We start from the raw sequence: 19,891 nt of genomic DNA, 5'->3' as shown, positions 1-19,891 counted from the left end.
TGAAAAAACATTACCTATAAGTATATGAAATCCCAAATTACCAACAACCAGCTCAACTCTGGGGCATCAGATGCCTCTATTATTCTGATCTGAGACAACAGAGATTGACTGATTTGTCACTATGCCTTTCAATGGTAACAGATTGTATAAACCAAAGAACTGGTTCAATCAGTCCTGTTAATTGATTTGTCTTCTCTTCCTCTTCCTCCTTCCTCTTTTTTCATCTCCCTTCTCTCTCTCCCTCTCTTTCTGTCTTTCTCTTGTTCTATGTCTTGTCTCTCTATTGGTCTCTGTTTCTCTACCCTTGCTTTAATGTCAATTAAACAAAAATGTATTAACTGCCTACAAACTAAGCGATGAGAGAGATTTCCTGGGTCTTACTAATGAATCTATTCCACAGCAGCATTTTATAAGGCTTTAGAGGTGCACCTGACATAGTAGATGAATAGCTGATCTTGTAAGCAGGGGAACCTGGGTTCAGCCCTTACCTTGGACACACCAGCCCTGGACAGCCACTTCACCTCGCAGTGCCCCGGGAAGCTTGCTATAAGAATAAAGAGCAGAGAAGGTATTGATCTGTCTTTTTAGGAGTTTTCTCAAGTATCTCACATGTAAGGATTTAGAAATAGAAGGTATCATAGAGACCTTTGGTACAATTTGATCCTTTTAAATATGAGGGAACTGGGACTAGGACGTGAAATGTGACTGGAAAGGTGACATGCCTAAGGTCACACAGAGAGTAAATTTCAGAGCTAGGGTTCAAGCTGTGCACCTCTGATTCTAAATCAAGTGCTTTTAACACAATACTTGGGTTTGGGGGGATTCCTTTCACTTTTGTGTTGGATTAGATACTGCAGAAGGCCCATTAAACTTTTGAATTCTGTAATGGGGTGGGATGCTGATGGATTTCCTTTGAATTTAGGTTCAAGGGAATTAGAGATGGTAGCTTGAAAATAATTCCAAAGCTGTCAGAAAAGCAAATAAAAACCAGTTTATTGGGACAGCTGTGTTAAGACTTTATACATTGAGTTCCAACAAAAACAATGAGTGGTGATGACTTTCTATTTCCCCTTGAGGTAATGCTTTTTAAACTCCTTCCAGTAAGTTAGGAGTACAGTGGTTGCTTCAGGGCAAATAGTTTCTTTCTGGGTATCCACAGCCAGATGGCAAGATTTCCCAGGGGTATATGGTCACAGATGCTTGGCATTTTAAATACTGTTAAGTATTTTCTGAGTAGTTAATATTCTTACAGTGAGGTTGGCCTCTATTGCCACCTCCATTTTACAGAAAGGGAAAGCGAGGCCCTCACTTCTCTAGCCTGTTTAAACTCACAGTGGGTTAACACACAGTTGTTTCTTGCCTTTTCTAGGCATCATTGTAATTGTGGCACATTACAATTTGGAAAGTTGCCATGAGAATGATCATATAGAATTTGGAGTTCTGAATGGTCTATCACAGTGAAACTCCCACTGTGAGGGATGAATTAAGTCCCACAGAACAGTCAGTCAATAAATATTTATTAAACAATTAAGTACTAGTTGGGTAGCTGGGTGGCAAGGTGGATAGAGTGCTGGATGTGGAGCCAGAAAGACTCATCTTCCTGAGTTCCAGTCTGGTCTCAGACACTTAACACACTGTGTGACCTTGGGCTAGTCACTTAGCCCTGTTTGCCTCAGTTGCCTCATCTATGAAATGATCTGGAGAAAGAAATGGCAAATCATTCCAGTATCTTTGCTGGGGTCATGAACAGTTAGATGCAATTGAAAAAAAGACTGAACAACAAAAAAAAATGTATTAGGCAAAGAAAGGCAAAAGACAATCCTCATTCTCAAGGAGCTCATGGAATACTGGGGGAGAAGACATGACAACAAGATATACAAAGCAGCACAACTACATATTCCCCTCAGGACTCTAGGATTATCTCTTAGAGATTATGAGGCTCTTCTCTGAATGCTATCAATTTGAGCAGCTCCCTCCCCAGGCTTGTTCTCCCCAATATCAATGACCAGTTATAGTTAATATTGCCCTTACATCATTGATTGATTCAATACCATTTAACCAGTTAATATCAATTAGTTTTTGCTAAAGAATATTTACTAAGACTCTATAACAAGAACCGAAGTCACAAGTAATTTCTCTCTAACATCTGGGGGCATCTTCTCCCCTCTACTATTTCAGTCCCTGGAGAAAGTGGGTTCAACCTAAAATCAGTTGCTACAGATTATCTGTGACCCAACAGACTCACTTCCAAATGTGGCATAGCCAATGCATTTGATGGATGAGGTGCTGTCCCTCTGTCTTGATTTTCTTTGATCCATGGCTATACTGGCTCAAGTCTTAACTCCTCACTGGATTCTTTGTTGTTGTCTGGTCGTTTTTCAGTCATATTCAACTCTTTGTGACCCCATTTGGGGTTTTCTTGGCAAGGACACTGGAACAGTTTTCCATTTCCTTCTCCAACTCGTTTTACAGATGAGGAAACTGAGGCAAATAGAGTTAAGTGACTTGTTGAGGGGCACCTACCTAGTAAGTATCTAAGGTTGAATTTGAATAGGTTCTTCTGACTCCAGGCTTGGCACTTTATCCACCGTGCCACCTAGCTGCTCACTGGGCTGTTATCTGCAAAATCTGGCATGGACACCCCTCACTGGTGTTCTAAGAGTTCACTAGTCCAGCCTTTTGGAGCTTACAGATTTGTAACCTGCTCTGTTCCATCTTGAATACTCCACCTAAAGCAAGGAGGAATAAATACAAGGGGGATTGAAACCACAGCAGCACTGTGTACTTGTGGTTTTATGTTGACCTGGGTAGGGAAAGTAGGCTGTTGTCACCAGTGCTCTCTCTTTCTCTCTACCTGAAGACATATAGCAGTCAGTCCTTGCCTCCTCACTTGAAGGAAGGAGTGAGAGAGGAAAAAAGAGGGAGGGAGGGAGGGAGAGAGGGAAGGCGCCAGAAGGGAGAGAGACAGAGACACAGAGACAGAGAGACAGAGAGAGACAAAGAGACATAGAGACACACACACTCATATGCACACACAGATAGACAAATAGAGACAGAGAAAGACAAAGAGACTCTCAGACCTGTCGGTCATTTAGTGTCCTTTGAAAATATAGTTCCAGCAACCAATCCAAAGTCATTTTCTTCGCCCCATGGTTAGTAGAAATAGTCATTCCTGTGTACTCTCAAGTGAAGACTTTCGTTCTGCATCATGAGGCGCTTCTAGAATCAAACCTCCCCACATAGTTTGGCAGTAGGCAGGACCTGCTGTCCCTGTCTTCCATTGGTTAGGACACTGTTACATTTGTATTTGTCTTTCAATTTATCTGCTTCTTGAATTTCTACATAGAAAAAACTCTTCACACAATATAAAGAGACTAAAGATAACACACGATCTCATCACCAAACAAAGACAGTAGGGGGCTTCAATCTGAAGAAAAGACTTGGGAAGATAGGATCGTTGTCTTTAAATATATGAAGGGCTGACACATAAAAGAGGCATGATAGTTATGTTGTGTGATTTCAGGGAAAGAAAGTCAGGTTACTGGGGGAAAGCTATAGTGAGGAAGAGTTCAATTTAATATAAGGAAAACATTTCTATGTACAAAAAATACTTCAAGAGAGTATGACAATGCTTTCTGGAAGCAGTAGGACATGCCTCAGTGTCTAGTGAGTTTTCCCTCCCTGAAAGAGTCCAAGCAGAGGCCGGATATCCCTTTGCCAGGGAGGTTGTAGACAAGATTTATCTTTCAACTACAGGTTGAAAAGATGACTCTTAAATCCCTGTCCAGAGTTCTAGAATTCTATGATTTAGTGATCAAATGTGTATAGATAGTCTGCACACAGATCAAATGCATATAGATTGATTCTGTTTACAAACTGCTTAAATTTTAGGTAGAAAATAACACATTTTGGGGAGAGGAGATGAGGAAATAGGGAATTATGTAACACCAAATATAATTTGACCGCAATTTCAATTCAATTTGACACAGGAGTTAATCAATCAGCAAACAGCTGTGTGTGTCAAGCACTTGGATTACAAAGACAAAAAAGGAAACAGTGTCTTCTCTAAAAGAGTTTGCATTCCATCAAGGTAGACAACACGTGCACATATAAATATACACAAGACTGATACAAAGGAGGTACAAGGTACCTTTGCCTATGGAAGGCACTAGCAGAACTTTCTTTTCTTCCTCTTTCTTTCTTTCTTTCTTTCTTTCTTTCTTTCTTTCTTTCTTTCTTTCTTTCTTTCTTTCTTTCTTTCTTTCTTTCTTTCTTTCCTTTCTTTCTTTCTTTCTTTCCTTCTTTCCTTCTTTCTTCCTTCCTTTCTTTCTTCTTATCATCTATATCTTTGTGCTGGGACTACAGAGACATGACATAGATCCTACTTTCAAAGGGACTTTCAAGCTTTTGGGAAAAGCCTATGTTGCATGGAATATGAGGTCATCAGAGAAATCTCGGTAGAGTACTGTAGCATTCCCTTTGGGGCTACCTCGCCCACTCCTACTTGAACTGGCCTGCTGGGTTCCCAGAGCATAGCTGAATACTCCACTTTTCAGGGTTTTAAAAGTAACTCTAGGGGCAGCTAGGGGGCACAGTGAATAGAGCACTGGCCCTGGAGTCAGGAGGACCCGAGTTCAAAATCAACCTCAGATACTTGACACACTTACTAGCTGTGTGACCCTGGGCAAGTCACTTAACCCCAATTGCCCTGCCTTTCCCCCTCAAAAAAAAAGTGACCCTAAAGGTTTAGGGCAGGGGTGGTGAACCTGCAGCCTCAAGGCCATCTCCAGGTCCTCAAGTGAGGCTCTTTGACTGAATCCAAACTTCACAGAACAAATCACCTTAATAAAAGGATTGGTTCTGTGAAATTTGGACTCAGTCAAAAAGCCACACCTGAGGATTTAGAAGGCCACAGGTTCCCCATCCCTGGGTATTAAGTGCTATGTCTCCAGAGCTTCCCCTGGTGTGATTCTCACTGATTATCAGTCAGTAGCCTCAATTAGCTTTTAGAAAAAATGTATATACTAAGTTAGTATTTAGTAAGAACAGTTGGCACAAAACATTTCCCCTCCCTGGGGCACTTTCTTCGACAAATATGCACAGAATCTAGTGGAAGAATGGGCTTAAACAGTATATGATGGTAGCAATGCATATGTATAGAAAACATGTATGATCAGAGGGTCAATTCACAACTCCCAGTTACTGAAACCCTTTCTTGAATTCATGCCATGATTATTTTCTGCTTCAAGCCTTGAAATTGACTCTTCCCTCGGGTGACTATCATTTTGCACCCATATGTGTCTGTCTGTCCACATATGACTTTGGTGTCTTTTTGCTTTGGCTTGGGTGCATTTATCTACTAATGCTTCTTTCTTTCTTTCTGATGTTACGGTCAATGAGAGAGAGGAGAGAGGGAGACAAACCCTCCCTTTACCCCAAGAGTGGTAATTTTTCAGGGACTTGGCTTGAATTCTAATGCTCACCTCCAGAACTTCAACCCCTGGGCTGGACAGCTCTTGACTGATCTCACTGATAGACTGGGTATCATTTAATCAAAAAGTCAATGTACATGATTAATCCTCTTAGTCATTTATCCTAATGTATTTCTTGACCCAGTGAAAGAGACTCAAAGGTTACTGAGTGTAAGCCATCCTTTTCATATATCAGAAACTTCATGCTTTTTTACTGATTATATTATCTGACATTAACTGATAGGATATATTACTTTTCATTACAATGCTGTATAACTACGGAGATGGGAGTGGTTACCTGGGGGGTACAGAAAAGGAAGATGTCATAGAAGAACTGGCCTTATAGCTATACCTTGGAGGAAAGGAAGGAATTCAGCAGGTGAAGATGGCCTAGAGAGAGGCTGTTGCGGATGTGGAAGATACTATGGCCAAACCCAAAGACAAAGAAAGGGCAAAACAAGAAGCATGGAAGGTCATCTGGGCTGATTGCTACAGAGAGTTCATGAAACACACTAGTGACATGACATAAGGCTGGACAGGTAAGCTTGAGTCAGACTGTGTAGAACCTTGAATGTTATATTTGGGAATTTATACTTTATTTCAATGGGGAGCCACTAAAGGTTTCTGAGAACAGTCAGATGGTCAGGGTTATATACCAGGAAGCAGGAAGACAAGTTAGGAGGCTATTTTTTTTTGCCTTTTTTTTTTGGAGGGCAATTGGGGTTAAGTGACTTGCCCAAGGTCACATGGCTAGTTTTTGTGTTTAAGTGTCTGAGGCTGGATTTGAACTTAGGTACTCCTGACTCCAGGGCTGGTGCTCTATTCACTGTGCCACCTAGCCACCACAAGTTAGGAGGTTATTATAATAGTTTAGGTAAGAGTTGAGGGTTGACAATTCACTTTTTAACAAGTTACTTGGCAGTGACAAATCTGATTTCTCAGCCTTGTGTAGTGTTCTTCCCTCTCTCTTCTGCCTGTCCAGATCTTTCCTAACCTTAAAGCTCTACTTCAAGCACCACTTTCTTTGAAGAACCTCTCCTGATACTTTGGTGTTATCATTGTCCTTTTATTTGCTCAGGCCTTATCAGCTACTCCTGGACATTTAAAACATTTAAGCCAGACTCAGGTTATCTATCAGAAACAGGAATATCAAAGTACATGGGGAAAAAAATTAAAGCTGGCAGGATAGGCTTTACTGTGGCAAGTGGACCAAATCCTAGTTATAAATGACCCCTCACCCCTTAGATCAGCCCCAAATAAAGAAGCATCTGTCATCTTTAGGAACATCAAATTATCTTCACTCCAACAAGGGGCCTCCAAAGACCAGATTCCTTTTCAATGTAATTGGCTCCTTGCCCTTTCCTTCTCCCTCTTCAGCTAGCACAGCAAGTCAGAGTGTGTGTCAGGGATGAGGAGCCAACTCAGGGATGCACTGTCACCTTGACAGGGAACTCAGTTAATAGAAGCAAAGATTCTTTTTGTGCTAATTAGGGATCAGTTAGGTTCATTGACTTCAGCTAAAAGAGGGGGTGAAAAGAAGCTGGGGGGTTTGGTGCCTTGGAGCTCACACTGACAGCTGGCTTATTGTTCATTCTCATCTTTGATCAGGAACTCACAGAAGAAGGGTTTCTCCAGCTGGACGTAGCTGAGCCATGGACAGTCCAACTATCAAGGCCCTATCCTACCTATCTAGGACCCTTCACTTTATTTGACATGCACTAATCAAGCTGATTTTTTTTTTTTACTCCTTTGAACAACTCTTCACTCCTTTGAACTCTCAACTTTCTTCAACTGTCAACTAAAATTCCCTGAACACCTAGTAAGTTAGGTTTATAGACTGCCAGATCTGGAGTCAGGATGACTCATCTTCTTGAGTTCAAATTCAGCCTCAGACACTTAAAGGCTGTGTGAACCTAGGCTTAACCCTGTTTGCCTCAGTTTCCTCATCTATGAAATGAGTAAGAGAAGGAGATGGCAAACCACTACAGTTTCTTTGTCAATAAAACACCAAATGGGGTGTTTTAAAACACGAAGATAGTTCAGATATGACTGAAAAACTATTGAACAATGAAAGTAATTTATACTGCTATTAAACGCTTTCACAGAATCCTTTGCATTATATTTATGGACAAGGTTTACTCTCCTAATAGACTGTAATCTCCCTAACGGTAGGGACCATGTCTTTCTCTCTCTTACAGCATCCAGCAGTGGAACTCACTCTGTGCTTAACTGAATTGAGCTGGAAGAGGGGTTCAGGTCAGCTACGGTCGGGTATTTTGTTTGTTTTTCAGTCACGTCTGACTCTTTGTGACCCCTTTTGCGGTTTTCTTGGCCGAGATACTGAAGTGGTTTGTCTCTCTCCATTCCCGTCCATTTTCCACTCAGTCATCAAAGTAACCTTCTTAAAGTGCAGTTCTGACCATGTTACCACCCCAGTCCCACACTCAATAAATTAAAGTGGCTCCCTCTCACTTTCAGGATCGAATGGCATTCAAAGCCTTCACAAATTCTTCCCCCTGCCCCCCAACTCTTCTTCTACTTTCTTCCCCCTGAGTGTTGTCTCTGACCCAGTGACACTCATCTCCCTGCTGTTTCTTGAAGAAGATGCCCCCTTTCCAGACCCAGGCATTTTCACTGGCTGCTCCTCATTCCCACAACAGTCTTCCTTATCTCTGCCTCCTAACTCCCTTCAACTGTCAACTAAAATTCCAGTTACAAGAAAACTTTCCTGCTCTCCCTTCATGCTAGTGCCTTCTCTCTATTGATTCCATCCAACTAATCTTACATATAGTTGTCTGGACATAGCTCTTTCCATGTTACAGAACATGTCCAGAGCAGAGACTGGATTTCACCTTTCTTTGCATCCCTAATGCCTTGGCCAGTGCTTGGATTGTGGTGGGTGCTTAATAAATACTTTACTGACTGACTGGTGGTTTTGAATAAAGTGCTTTGGAAAGTTTATTATTTGTGCCTTAATTTGAGGGAAAGGGAAAGAACAGGAAAAGAATGGAGCAAGGCATTTGTATAGTGCTTATGATGTTCTAGTCACTGTGCTGAGGCTTTACATTATTATCCCATTTGATCCTGTGAGGGAAGTGCTGTTATTATCTATCCTCCACGAGAAATGCACTCAATCTACTTCTACACTCCCTCTCTTTTTGTGATTTTTCACTGTACAAAGGCCAAAGAGCTACAGTTTTATCCCCTTGGCAAATGTTTTTGGTAGAGATTCATCAGTGGGGCATGTGGGAAGTAAACAAAGGGAAGGAACCAGTTCTTACTATAAATTCATCTTTATATAGCACTTTATAGCTGACATGGTACATTTTTTTTCTCACAACAGCCCTGTGAGGCTAATGTTTTTATCCCTATTTTTAAATGAGGGGGGGGAAAGGGTAAAAAAGAAAATTGCAATACCTTGTCCAGTCAAACTCTACATGCACCAGAGCTGGGAACTGACCTGAAATTATGACTCTAAGGCTTAAGGCTTTTTCCTCTACATCAGATTAAAGTCTCTGCATGAATTTGAAGGGGTCCTGAATTCAAAATTTCCTCATTTGAAAAACACAGTGCTTTTTTTTTTTAAATTAATTTTCTTTTGAGTTTTTTTTTTTCTTGTTGACTTCAGGTGAGTTAGTCAGAAATAGAAGTCATGTTGAATTTATTATGTCCCATGGGTGAATCAATTATTCCAAACCCCTAGATCACCACAAAACACACTTTTTATTAAGGGGTTAGAAGTGTAATACATTTTTAGAGGTGTCTCTTGGTACGGGCACTTAGTGACATCTCCAACAGCACAGAGAAGAGCTAATAGACACCGGAAAGTATAATTCTGAAAGGAAAATGGATCCATCGGCTTTCGCTCTCAGCAGCAGGTTAAAGCATTTCTGGAAAACACATTTTCATTCTTAATTTACAGGAATTTGGGAAGAAAGCTAAATCATTAAAAGGTGTTAGACACAGTTCCTTATAAACTCAAATGTCCAGCTTTGCAATAGCAGTGGAATTAGATGTTATACATTCCAAGGTCGCTGCAAAATTTGGTTTACACGAGTTTATCTTTTCATTTTTTGGGGGGGCTTTACCAAAAACTGAAGCCTGAGAGATGAAAGAGCTTGTATGACACTCACTTTGACCTACTTGTTCCTACCCAGAGACATCTCAGCTGTTAAAGGCTTCTCTGTTTGTCCACAAGGTAGTGTCTCTGGTGAGTCACTGTCATAGCAAGGCTATGGGTAGTGATGAATTGTGGATATAAGGCTATGAGCCAAGACCAGAAGAATCAAGGCAAAGGTGCAGAGCGATGGGTCAGAGCCAATCTGACCTCAGAAAGGGCACAGGAGTCCAGAGTAAAGAGAGAGTAGTGGGTCAGAGTCTGGCAAGCTGCCAGAGGCTGAATAAGCAGTTATGTTGCACCAGTGACGGTGACCTTGAAACTGAGGCAAATCCTGTTTTGGAGAGAAGGGCTCTTAAATTCTTCCTTCTGCAGTGGGAATTAATGACTGAGTTTTTTGGATGTGCCAAGGCCTTGACCTCAAAGATACCAACATTTCTGCTACTCTTCATACTTGTAAAATACCAGTATCCCCTTCTGGGTGCACTGCACCTCACACTGAACATTCCTTTGGAGGGTTCAGAGGACAGATAGCAAAAGAGATACCCCTCCCTCCCCCCAGCAGAGAGTATGAAATCAAAATGCTACATACCTTGTAAGAAGCAGTCACTCAGTTACTTTTATTCTACACTTTTTACTATGTTACAAGGAAGGGCTTAATTCTGGAGAGTGTAGATGGTAAAGATGATAATTCAGAAATAAGTGTGATGTCAAAACAAAAGACAGTAATGAAAATTATTTTAAAAAATAAAATGTAGCCAGATGTAGGAGGCTGAAGCTGGTGGATCACTTAAATAAGAAAATTTGAGCTGAAGTGTGCTAAGGGTGTCTTGGCTAAATCTGGAGCTGATATAAAGTCCAAGGGGCACCAGGCTGCCCAAGAAGAGGTGAACCAACCAACGTAGGAAGCAGAAGAGATCAAAACTCCACTGCCAATCAGCAGTGGAATAGTTCTGGAGTCGTTCTTGCGCTTTCAGCCTGAGTAAGAGAGATTCAGTTTTTTTTAAAAAGAGGAAAGTTTAAAAAATCCTACTGGTCCTGCCCTTTCATTTGTACAAAGTGCAATGGCATAGTCTTGTTCTCTTTCTCATCTTACCCTTCATAAGTCATTAAAATGTCATTACTATCTATTCCTATGGATATAAGAAGAATCCCTGAGTATCCTTGTTGTAAGTCCTATAAAGATTTTACCTAGTCTGAGAAGAGAGAGAACTGTGTCTGTGAGGTGGTTCTAACCTGATGAAGGACACCATGACCTTGGCTATCCTTGTGATCTGGGCTAGAAGATCAGTTGCTTTAGACAACAATGCTAATGGTCCTGAGTTGGCATTTGCACACAGGGCATATATCTTTACTCTTCAATAGTTGCACATTTTAAGGAGGCAGTATAATATAGAGGAAAGAACACTGGCTCTGGAGTTAGAAGATTTGGTTTCAAAACCACCTTCCAGTATCTACTACTTGTTTAACCTTGAGCAAGTCAAAATTTTCCTAGGCCTGAATTTCCTAATCTGTAAAATGGTGGAATTGGACTAGAGGGTCTCTGAGGTCTCTTCTAGGGCAGCTAGATGGTAAAGTAAATAGAGTGCTGGACCTGGAGCTAGGAAGACCTGAGTTCAAATCTGGATTCAGATACTTAATAGCTATGTGATCCTAGGCAAATCACTTAATCCCGTTTGCTTCAGTTTCCTTATTTATAAAATGAGCTGGAGAAGGAAATGGCAAACCACTCCAGTATCTTTGCCAAGAAAACCCCAAAAGGGGTCACAAAGAATCGGATGTGACAAAATGACTGAACAATCTTTGCCAAGAGAATCCCGAATGGGGCCACAAAGGGAGAGTTGGACATGACCGAAAATGACTTAACAAGAGGTCCCTTCTAACTCTATGATCCTATGATACTGAGGTGAGGTCAGCCTTCTCCCCTATGGGTTCCATTGGCTAATGGGAGACCTCGTGAAAAAGTATGGCATCTAGATCCTCTCATTGTGGGCAATGGAAACTATCAGCTGCATTATCTTTGTATACAAAGGATCAAGGACAAAGAGGCAGTGTGGCATAGCGGATAAAAAGCTGGTTTCAGGAAGACTTGAGTTCAAGTCTGGTCTCTCGCACAGGCTGTCTTGCCCAGGACAAGTCACTTAACTTCCCAGTGCTGCAGACCTCTTTCCAAGACTATAACCCTCCATGGGTAGAGGGATTTTCTTCATGTAGGAGATCCACATACCAATGAAATGGGTCCAGGTCCTGTACTAAACAAACGACAGCAGCATAGGCTATTTGACATTCAGAGAAAAGTTAAGTTGTCTTTTATTTTTCAATATTCATCACCCTTCCCTAGCCCCTTTATTTTGATTTCAACAGTGACTTCTCAAAATATGATGTGATCCTTATAGTATTGATGGTGGTGAAGATGGTGATGAGAGTAAGTAGATTGAGTGGGTATCCTTCAGTTTCTATAATTTGGTTAGCACAAGTATGTTTCGTACCAAATATAGTTTGTAATTCTACCAGAATTTTAGTTCTTGGTCTTTTAGAATTGTTATGACTCAAAAAATTCATTACTCTTGGTTCAACCTGGAACCTGTACAACCTTAGCTAGGTCAATTTCTGGAAAACAAATACATAAACCAGTTTGTGTAATTGTTCCAGTTTTACAAATCAGGAAACTGAGCTCCAAGGGAAATGAAGTTATTTGTCCAACATTGTACAGTGAAGGAGGCCAGACCTGGTATTCAGATCTTCAGTTTCCTAATCTCTTGCTTTTTTTCTCTAGATAAACATAAGCACACCCTATACGTACTGGACTTGTCCTGTTTTTACTATTACACCTATATACAGAGTTACAGAATTTCAGATGATGTTATTATTCATATTGTCAACCTATATTGAACAAGAATCTTCTCTACCTCCCAAACAAGTGGTCACCCAGCACCTCTGCCCAGTGTGACGAGCTCAAGTGAGGGGTTATCATTACACACTGAAGTGGCTCATTCTGTTTTTAGATGACTCTGTTGGGACATTTTCCTTTATGCCAAGTAACAAGCTGTTTTTCTGTAACTTCTTCCCATGTTCCTCATAGTTTTGCCTTGCAAAGCCTAGCAGAGCCAAATCAAATCCCTCTTTCATGTGATAACCCTTCAAATATTTGAAGATGCATGAGGTAAGAATCTCTGCTTTGAGTCAAATAGTTTGACAACAGACAAGGGCTAATCTATTTTAGAGTTTCAGGACTTATTACTAGGCTGTCTTCACTTATTCCATTCTTATTTCTGCCTCCTGACTTCTCTGAAGGGTGTTGCTGGCTGAACAGAGAATCTAGTGAGACAAGTGTGTATGATACAAATCCAGTTGCACCAGTGAAGAAATAATTTGAGTTGGGTTGTTGTTGGTGATGATGTGAAGGGGACATTATTACTTTCACTGTGAACCAAGTACATTTACTCTGTGTCTTTTTCCTTCCTTTCTCTTTTCATTTGCCCTGTTTCCAAGCTAGAACTCACTCTTCAGCCTCAACCACTAAACCTCTGTCCTTTCCTCCCACAAAACCCACCTCAGATTTGTTGTTCAGTCATTTTATTTGTATCTGACTCTTTGTGATCCCATTTGGGGTTTTCTTGGCGTACATGCTGGGGTAGTTTGCTATTTACTTCTTCAGCTTGTTTTAGAGATGAGGAACTGAGGCAAACAGGTTTAAGTGACTTGCCCAGTGTTACACAACCAGTAAGTGTCTGAGGCTTCATTTGAACTTAGGAATATGAGTTTTCCTGACTCCAAGCTTGGTACTCTATACCTTGCATCACCTAGATTCCCTGCCACCCACTTCACATACTACCTTTTATATTTAGTATGGGGGAAACACAGAAACCTTACTGAGGGATTTATTTTTCTAATCTACTTTTCCTCCAGCTCTTGCTAAAAGTGTCCTCCTCACCCATTCAAAACAGATGGATTCAGAACTGGAGGAAAGGCAAGATTAAAAGAGCAGTGATGTTAATGGTTCAACAATGACTTGTCAGAAGGTTTCCAGTGGATCTCCATAGGAATAAGTGCTTGCCCCTATATACTGTTATAACATTTTAATCAATGCTTTAGATAAAGGTATAGGTAGCATGCTCATCAGATTTTGTCAATGACTAAACTATGGGAAGGATAGGTGGTATGCTTGATAGTATCATCTGTATGCAAGAAGATCTTCACAGATGAGATCCCTGGGATGAATCTAATAAGATAAAATTCAGTAGGGATAGATGTGAAGTCTTAAATTTAAGTTAAAAAAATCAACTTCACTATTAGGCAGAATTTTGTCTGAAGTCGTTCTGAGGATTTAGCAGATTGAAATGTTAATGTGAGTTGGCAGTATGATGTGGTGGTCAAAACATCTGATGTGATCTGGGGCTTCACTTAGTGAGGAATTGCTTCTTGCACGGAGGAGATGATAGTTATGGTACTACTGTACTTTGCCCTTGTAATATCTAATCTGAAGCACTGCGTTCCACTCTGGCAAACAGTTTAAGAAAGACACTGATAAGCTGGAGAGCATCCAGAGGAAGGCAATTAGGATGGTGAAGGGCCCGGAGTCCATGTCATCTGAAGATAAATTGAAAGAACTGGGAGTGTTTAGCCTGGATAAGAGAAGAATGGGAGAGGGGAAGCATGATAGCCATCTTCAGATAATGGAAGGGCTATTACGTGGATGAAGAACCAGAACCAGGAAAGTAGATAAAGATTGAAGAAGCAAATGCAGGTTTAATGTAAGGAAGAAATTCTTAATCATTAGAACTGTCCCAAAGGGGAATGGATGGTGTCAATGGGGTGGTGGATTTCCTCTCCTTGGAGGTCTTTAATCAGACACCATATGATGACTTATTTGATATGCTATTGCCAGGATTCCCTTTGGGTATGGGTTGGGTTAGATGAGTTTTGAGGTCCCTGCCAACCCTCAAGTTCTATGATTTAATCAAGGAGACTTTGAAGAGTTTTGTGCAGTAAAATAATATGATCACATCTGGGGAGTCCTGGTGGTACAAGTGGATAAAGTTCTGGACCTGGATTCAAGGTACCTAGCTAGTATCTTTTTGTCATCCTCAAGTATTTTGCTGGCTATGTGACCTTGGGCAAGCCACTTCACCTCTGCCTGCCTCAGTTTCCTCATCTGTAAAATGAATCTGCTTCTCAGGGTTTTTGTGAGAATAAAATAAGATACTTGTAAAGAATTTTATGAAAAATGTTATTATCATTATTTCATTTCACATTACTTTGCCCGGATCTCTCCTTTGCAATGATCTTACTCTCCTGTGTAGAAGTTACTGATTTGGAAACCTTTCCTTCATGAGACTGTAAACCTGTCGAGGGCAGAGTCTGTGTCATAGCCATCACAATATCCCTAGTATCTAAGACACTGCCTTACACATTAAATAATAACAATATTGAACTTTTATGTAGAACTTTAAGGTTTACAAAGTGTTTTACATACAAAATATCATTTGATCCTCATAACAAATCCTTTCCCTCATTCTCTTAAATCTATAGTCTGGCTTTTGTCCTCATGATTCAAACTGCTCTCTCCCTCGCTGCCCTTGTCTCTCAGTTGGCACATCCAACAGTCTCTTCCCAATCCTCATCCCTCTTGGTCTCTCTGTAGCCTCTGATACTATTGATAACTCTTTTCTTCTTGATATTTTCTTATTTCTATATTTTGGGCATGTTACTTTCTCCTCCTGCTTATCTGACCACTCCTTCTTAGTCTCTTCTACCGGACCTTCCTCTGGGTAACGTTCATGAACTTAGTCTTTGATGTCAATCGCCCTCTCCTCCTCGATACTCTCTGCTCTTTAGGCTTTCATGACACTGCTCTCTCCTAGTGATCCTTCTTGTCTGACTGGTCCTCCCCTGCCTCCTTTGGGGGATCTCCGCTCAGGTCACACCTGATAACGGTGGGTTTCCCCCAAAGCTTTGTCCTGCTCCCTTTTCTCTTCTCTCTCTAAACAATTTCACTTGGTGGTCTCATTAGCTGCTATGGTTTCAACTATCTCCTCTATACTAATGATTCTCAGACAACTTATGGAGCCCTAACCTCTCTCCTAACCTGTTTTTCAACTGCCTATTAGACATATCAGTCTGGATGTTTTGTAGACATCTTAAATTCAACAAGTCCAAAGCTGAACTCATCTTCTACCTTCAAACACTACCCTCTTCCAGATGTTTCTACCAATCCACTTTCTACCATCCACTGAGTCCTCTAGGTTGGTAACTTGGGTTGGCATCCCCTACTCCTTACACTCTCTCACCCACATTATTCATTTTTGCTAAGTTCTATTGATTTTACCTTTGTGACATCTTTCGCATATGGTCCTTTGTCCCCTCTGACATTGCCACTACTCTAGGGCATGCCCATAGTACTCCTAGACTGTTGCAGTAGTCTGCTGTTTGGTCTTCCTGATGTGTCTTCTCACTCTACTCATCTCTCAAAGTGATCTCCCTAAAGTTCAGGTCTGGTTATGTCACCCCCTGCTCAGTCAACTCCAGTGACTCCCTATTATCTCTATAATATAATAAAATTATCTCTCAAAGCCCTTAATAGCCTGCTCCTGTCCTCTGCCTCCACTTACCCCCTCAGGTCTTTACATCTTATTCCCTTGTATGTGTTCTAAGATCCAGTAAGATCCAGACACTCCATGTCCAAGACTCCAGGCATTTTCACTGGCTGTTCCCCATGCAGAGTCCTTTCCTTCCACATTTCTCCTTCCTGGCTTCCTTCAAGTCCTAGCTAAAATCCCCTCTTCTATAGGAAACCTTCCCATTCTCTCTTACAGTTCATTCTACATATAGTTTGTTTGTACATGGTTGCTTTCCTGTTATCTCCTCCATTAGACTGTGAGCACAGGAACTATGTTTTACCTTTCTTTGTGCCCCTAGTGCCCGACCCAGTGAATGTCTGACTGCTTATAACAACCATGTGAGGTCAGTGGTGTCATTATTCTAATTACATAGGTGAGGAAACAGAGGTAGACTTGCCCTGAGGGTCACACTGACCACCTGAGGCAGAACTAGGACTCAGGTAAATCCAGCATTATACCACCTTGCTTGCTATTACATGCCTGTGACTTGAAATGTATATAGAAGGTGTCTGGTAATGGTATGAGAGCAGAGGTAAAAGACCCATTAGAGAGTGATTCTAAAATTGCATGTAGGTGGTTATTAATGTTTATGATTGGGAGGGAACAGAAGGAATAAAGAGGACGTACCAGATATGAGAATTATAATAAATAAGCTTTGATTGTTTGATTAGATATGAGAAGTAAGGAGATGACGTGTCATAGTAGAAAGAGTGGGTTATGTTCCCATAGGATTTGAACTCTTTTGACTCCAAATCCAGTGTTCTTTCTATCATACCTCATTGACTTATTTTATAGATGTAAAAACCGAGACTTACTCAATAAAGTGAAATGACTTTCCCAGGGTCACCCAACTAATTTATGGCAGAGCCAGGATGATAGCTGCCTTCAAACGTGAAGAAGGCTAATCTATGGAACAGAGATGAAACTTGCTCTGCTTGGTCCTACAAGATGGAATGTCAGATTTTCAGAGAGGCATATTTATGCTCGGCATAAGGAAAAATCCAACAATTAGAGGTATCTGAAAAGGTCTGTGGGAATGGGCTGTACCAGGAAGGGAACAAGCATTTATTAAATACCTACTGTGTGCCAGGTACTCTATACAATATTATCTCACTTGATCCTTACAATAAGCTGAGATGTTGGTGCTGTTATGATTCCCATTTTACAGTAGAGGAAAGTGAAGCAGACAGAGGTTAAGTGGCTTCTAAGAGTCACATAGCTAGTAGGTATTTGGGGTTGGATTTGAACTCAGATTTTCTTGACTCCAGGTCCAGTGCTCTATCCACTGTGCCACCATGGCTCCCAGGACAGAAAGGGTTAATTTCTCCTTTACTGAAGATATTCAAGCAAAGACTGGAATCTGGAGAAAGGATTATTATTATTATTTTGCTTTTTGTAGGGGGGAGGGGAGGGCAATTGGGGTTAAGTGACTTGCCCAAGGTCACATGGCTAGTAAGCATTAAGTGTCTAAGGCCAGATTTGAACTCAGTTCCTCTTGACTTCAGGGCTGCACCACCCCAACCACCCCAAGAGAAAGGATTCTTGTTCATGTACAGTTTGGACTAGATGGCCTCTGAGGTTCCCCCGACTCTGAGATTCTGTAGTAACTTTACCTTAACTAAGATGAGGTAGCAGAATCAGTCACCCATCATTTATTAAATGAATATTTGGATGAGAAGTGGGATGAGTGTATCTTCCTCCTTCCCCCTTCCCTCTCCTATCCATTAAAGACTGCGTCTTCCTATCTTGCTCAGGCTGGAATTGAAAGGGTATTCACCCACCCAATCCCAGTCTGATCAGCACAGGACCCTTGACCCGCTCCATTTCTGATCTGAGCCAGTTTGCCCCTCCCTAGGCAGCCTGGTGCTCCCCACTTCCTTTCTCCCTCCAATTTCCCCCAAACATAGTAAGGCAAAACTTAGTGAGCACACCTGATTGGCTTACCCCCCTGCAGCTCAGAACTCCTGAGCTCAAGCAATCCACCAGCCTCAGCCTCCCTGGTAGCAAGGATTAGAGACAAAATGAGATCTTCTAAATGGCAACAGGAGAAATGAGCCTGTAACCAAGAAACCGGAGGTTGGGGACTAGAGGTCAGGATGAGAAGACAAGCAGCAGGGACAATGGGATTCCAGTTATAACAAGGGAGGTCATAGTTGGTGCCTTGACCTTTTGGTGCTTAAGAGTGAAGTCAACCCATTATTGGATGACCCTGGCCTGGAGGTGGTGGTGGTTACATGGGTCAGTGAAGGACTCCAAAGCAAGGTAAGGGAATGAATGCTCAGGTGGATAATTTCTTCTTTGGGACAAAGCTCCACTGCCAAAGAAGCATGCCCCCTTGGGAGGAAGCCCCTCTGGTCTTGTGCTAGTTGTGTCTTATTTCTTCTTTCTATGTGTTTTATATCAATTTATACATGTTTATACATATATGTACATATGTATATGTGAATGTTCATCCATGCTGTTTTAGGGTGTAAATTCCTTAAAAGCAAGAACTATTTTCTTTCTGACTTCATATTCTCAGGGCCAAGTGCAGTGCCTGGTACACAGTAGGTGATTAATAAATGCGTGATTGATTGCATTATTTGAGGATGAGTTAGTTGTTCAAGATTTAGATATTATGCAATAAATGCTATAATTAGATCACAACTTAATGTGAGGCTTTGTGTATATTTCTTGAAATCCTAAACCTGACTAGCACAGCAGTGGCCTGAATCCTTGGAACTGTACCAAACTCTACCAAATAGATTGTGATCAGAGAGAGTGATGGGGCCGCTTGGGGGAGTGCCATCAGACCACAGCCCTCCAGACAGGCATGCTCTTACCTCATCGAGGCTTCTCTGGCTCTCAGAATGGGAGTGTTCTCGAGAGCCCTAGTCTCTACCAGCTGGTCAACAGACACAGTGTCCTAAAGCTGTTGTAGGAGACAAAGTCAATGTGTGTACCTTCAAGACATTTTTTCTTTAACACATATCATTTCCTAGTGTCCTTTCTATATATGGCAGCCCAGGCAATATCCTGATTTGCTTGAGCCTAAATCCCGATTCAGTCCTACTTCCAGTGTGGGAGCAGTTTTTGAGTAGCTGTGTATTTATTTTGCAGGCAACACATCCTGCCTGTTAGCTCCTGCTACATAACTGAACACTCTCTTGACCATATAAACAGCTCTCTTGGAATCGGTCACATTTATGAACTGTTTGCACAGTGCTCACATCACTTGTACAGCAACTCACCCTAAAGGAAAGGAAAATGGGGAAAGACAAGCAGTTCTGGGGGAGATCCCCATAAATCTAGCAAGAAGGAAATGCTGCACACAACTATCCAGTGTTTCTGGCTTTATTAGACCAAAATCTGCCACTCAGTAAACATGCCCAGTCTCAATTTGGGGTTGAAAACGAATATGGGGTAGGGTTCTGCACGAGAATTGACTAGTTTAGGGAAATGAGAACCAGTCTAAGAACACTGGACTAGGAATGATGGGGCCTAGGTTGAGTTTTTACCCTTGTGTCATCTTGGACATGTCATTTCCCATTTCTGGATCTCAGTTTCCTCATCTGTGTAATATGATGGAGCTAGAGTAGATATTCATCTGGCTTTGGAATTTTACCGTTCTAAGAAAGTTAAGCAAATACTGAATGGAATGAGAAAATAATGACTGGGAAGAGCAGTTCATTTATTCTTCCTCC

At 41.3% G+C, this 19,891-nt stretch overlaps 1 protein-coding gene across 21 annotated transcripts in view; it reads right to left on the bottom strand.

The window, feature by feature from the left end:
- The window catches only part of ATP10B (ATPase phospholipid transporting 10B (putative)), a 326,335-nt gene that overhangs the window by 166,241 nt on the left and 140,203 nt on the right, over positions 1-19,891 (bottom strand). For 7 of the 21 annotated variants that reach the window (XM_069102445.1, XM_069102441.1, XM_069102442.1 and 4 more), the window contains one exon: positions 19,031-19,119. The exons of 4 other annotated variants lie outside the window; for them this stretch is intronic. In XM_069102445.1, the coding sequence (XP_068958546.1) occupies positions 19,031-19,035 (5 nt within the window). In that variant the 5' untranslated portion in view covers positions 19,036-19,119. Of the gene's footprint in view, positions 1-488; positions 545-2,245; positions 2,482-19,030; positions 19,120-19,891 lie in introns of all 21 variants that reach the window. 10 more of the 21 variants (XM_069102453.1, XM_069102448.1, XM_069102451.1 and 7 more) reach the window with 4 other exon arrangements.

This window comes from Petaurus breviceps, unplaced genomic scaffold, assembly GCF_028583685.1.
Source record: "Petaurus breviceps papuanus isolate PSGF00001 unplaced genomic scaffold, PetGlider_PUasm1.0 551, whole genome shotgun sequence".
Classification (NCBI taxonomy): Eukaryota; Metazoa; Chordata; class Mammalia; order Diprotodontia; family Petauridae; genus Petaurus; species Petaurus breviceps.
The sequence above is the reverse complement of the archived record's forward strand: the minus strand, read 5'-3'. Positions and strand labels throughout refer to the sequence as shown.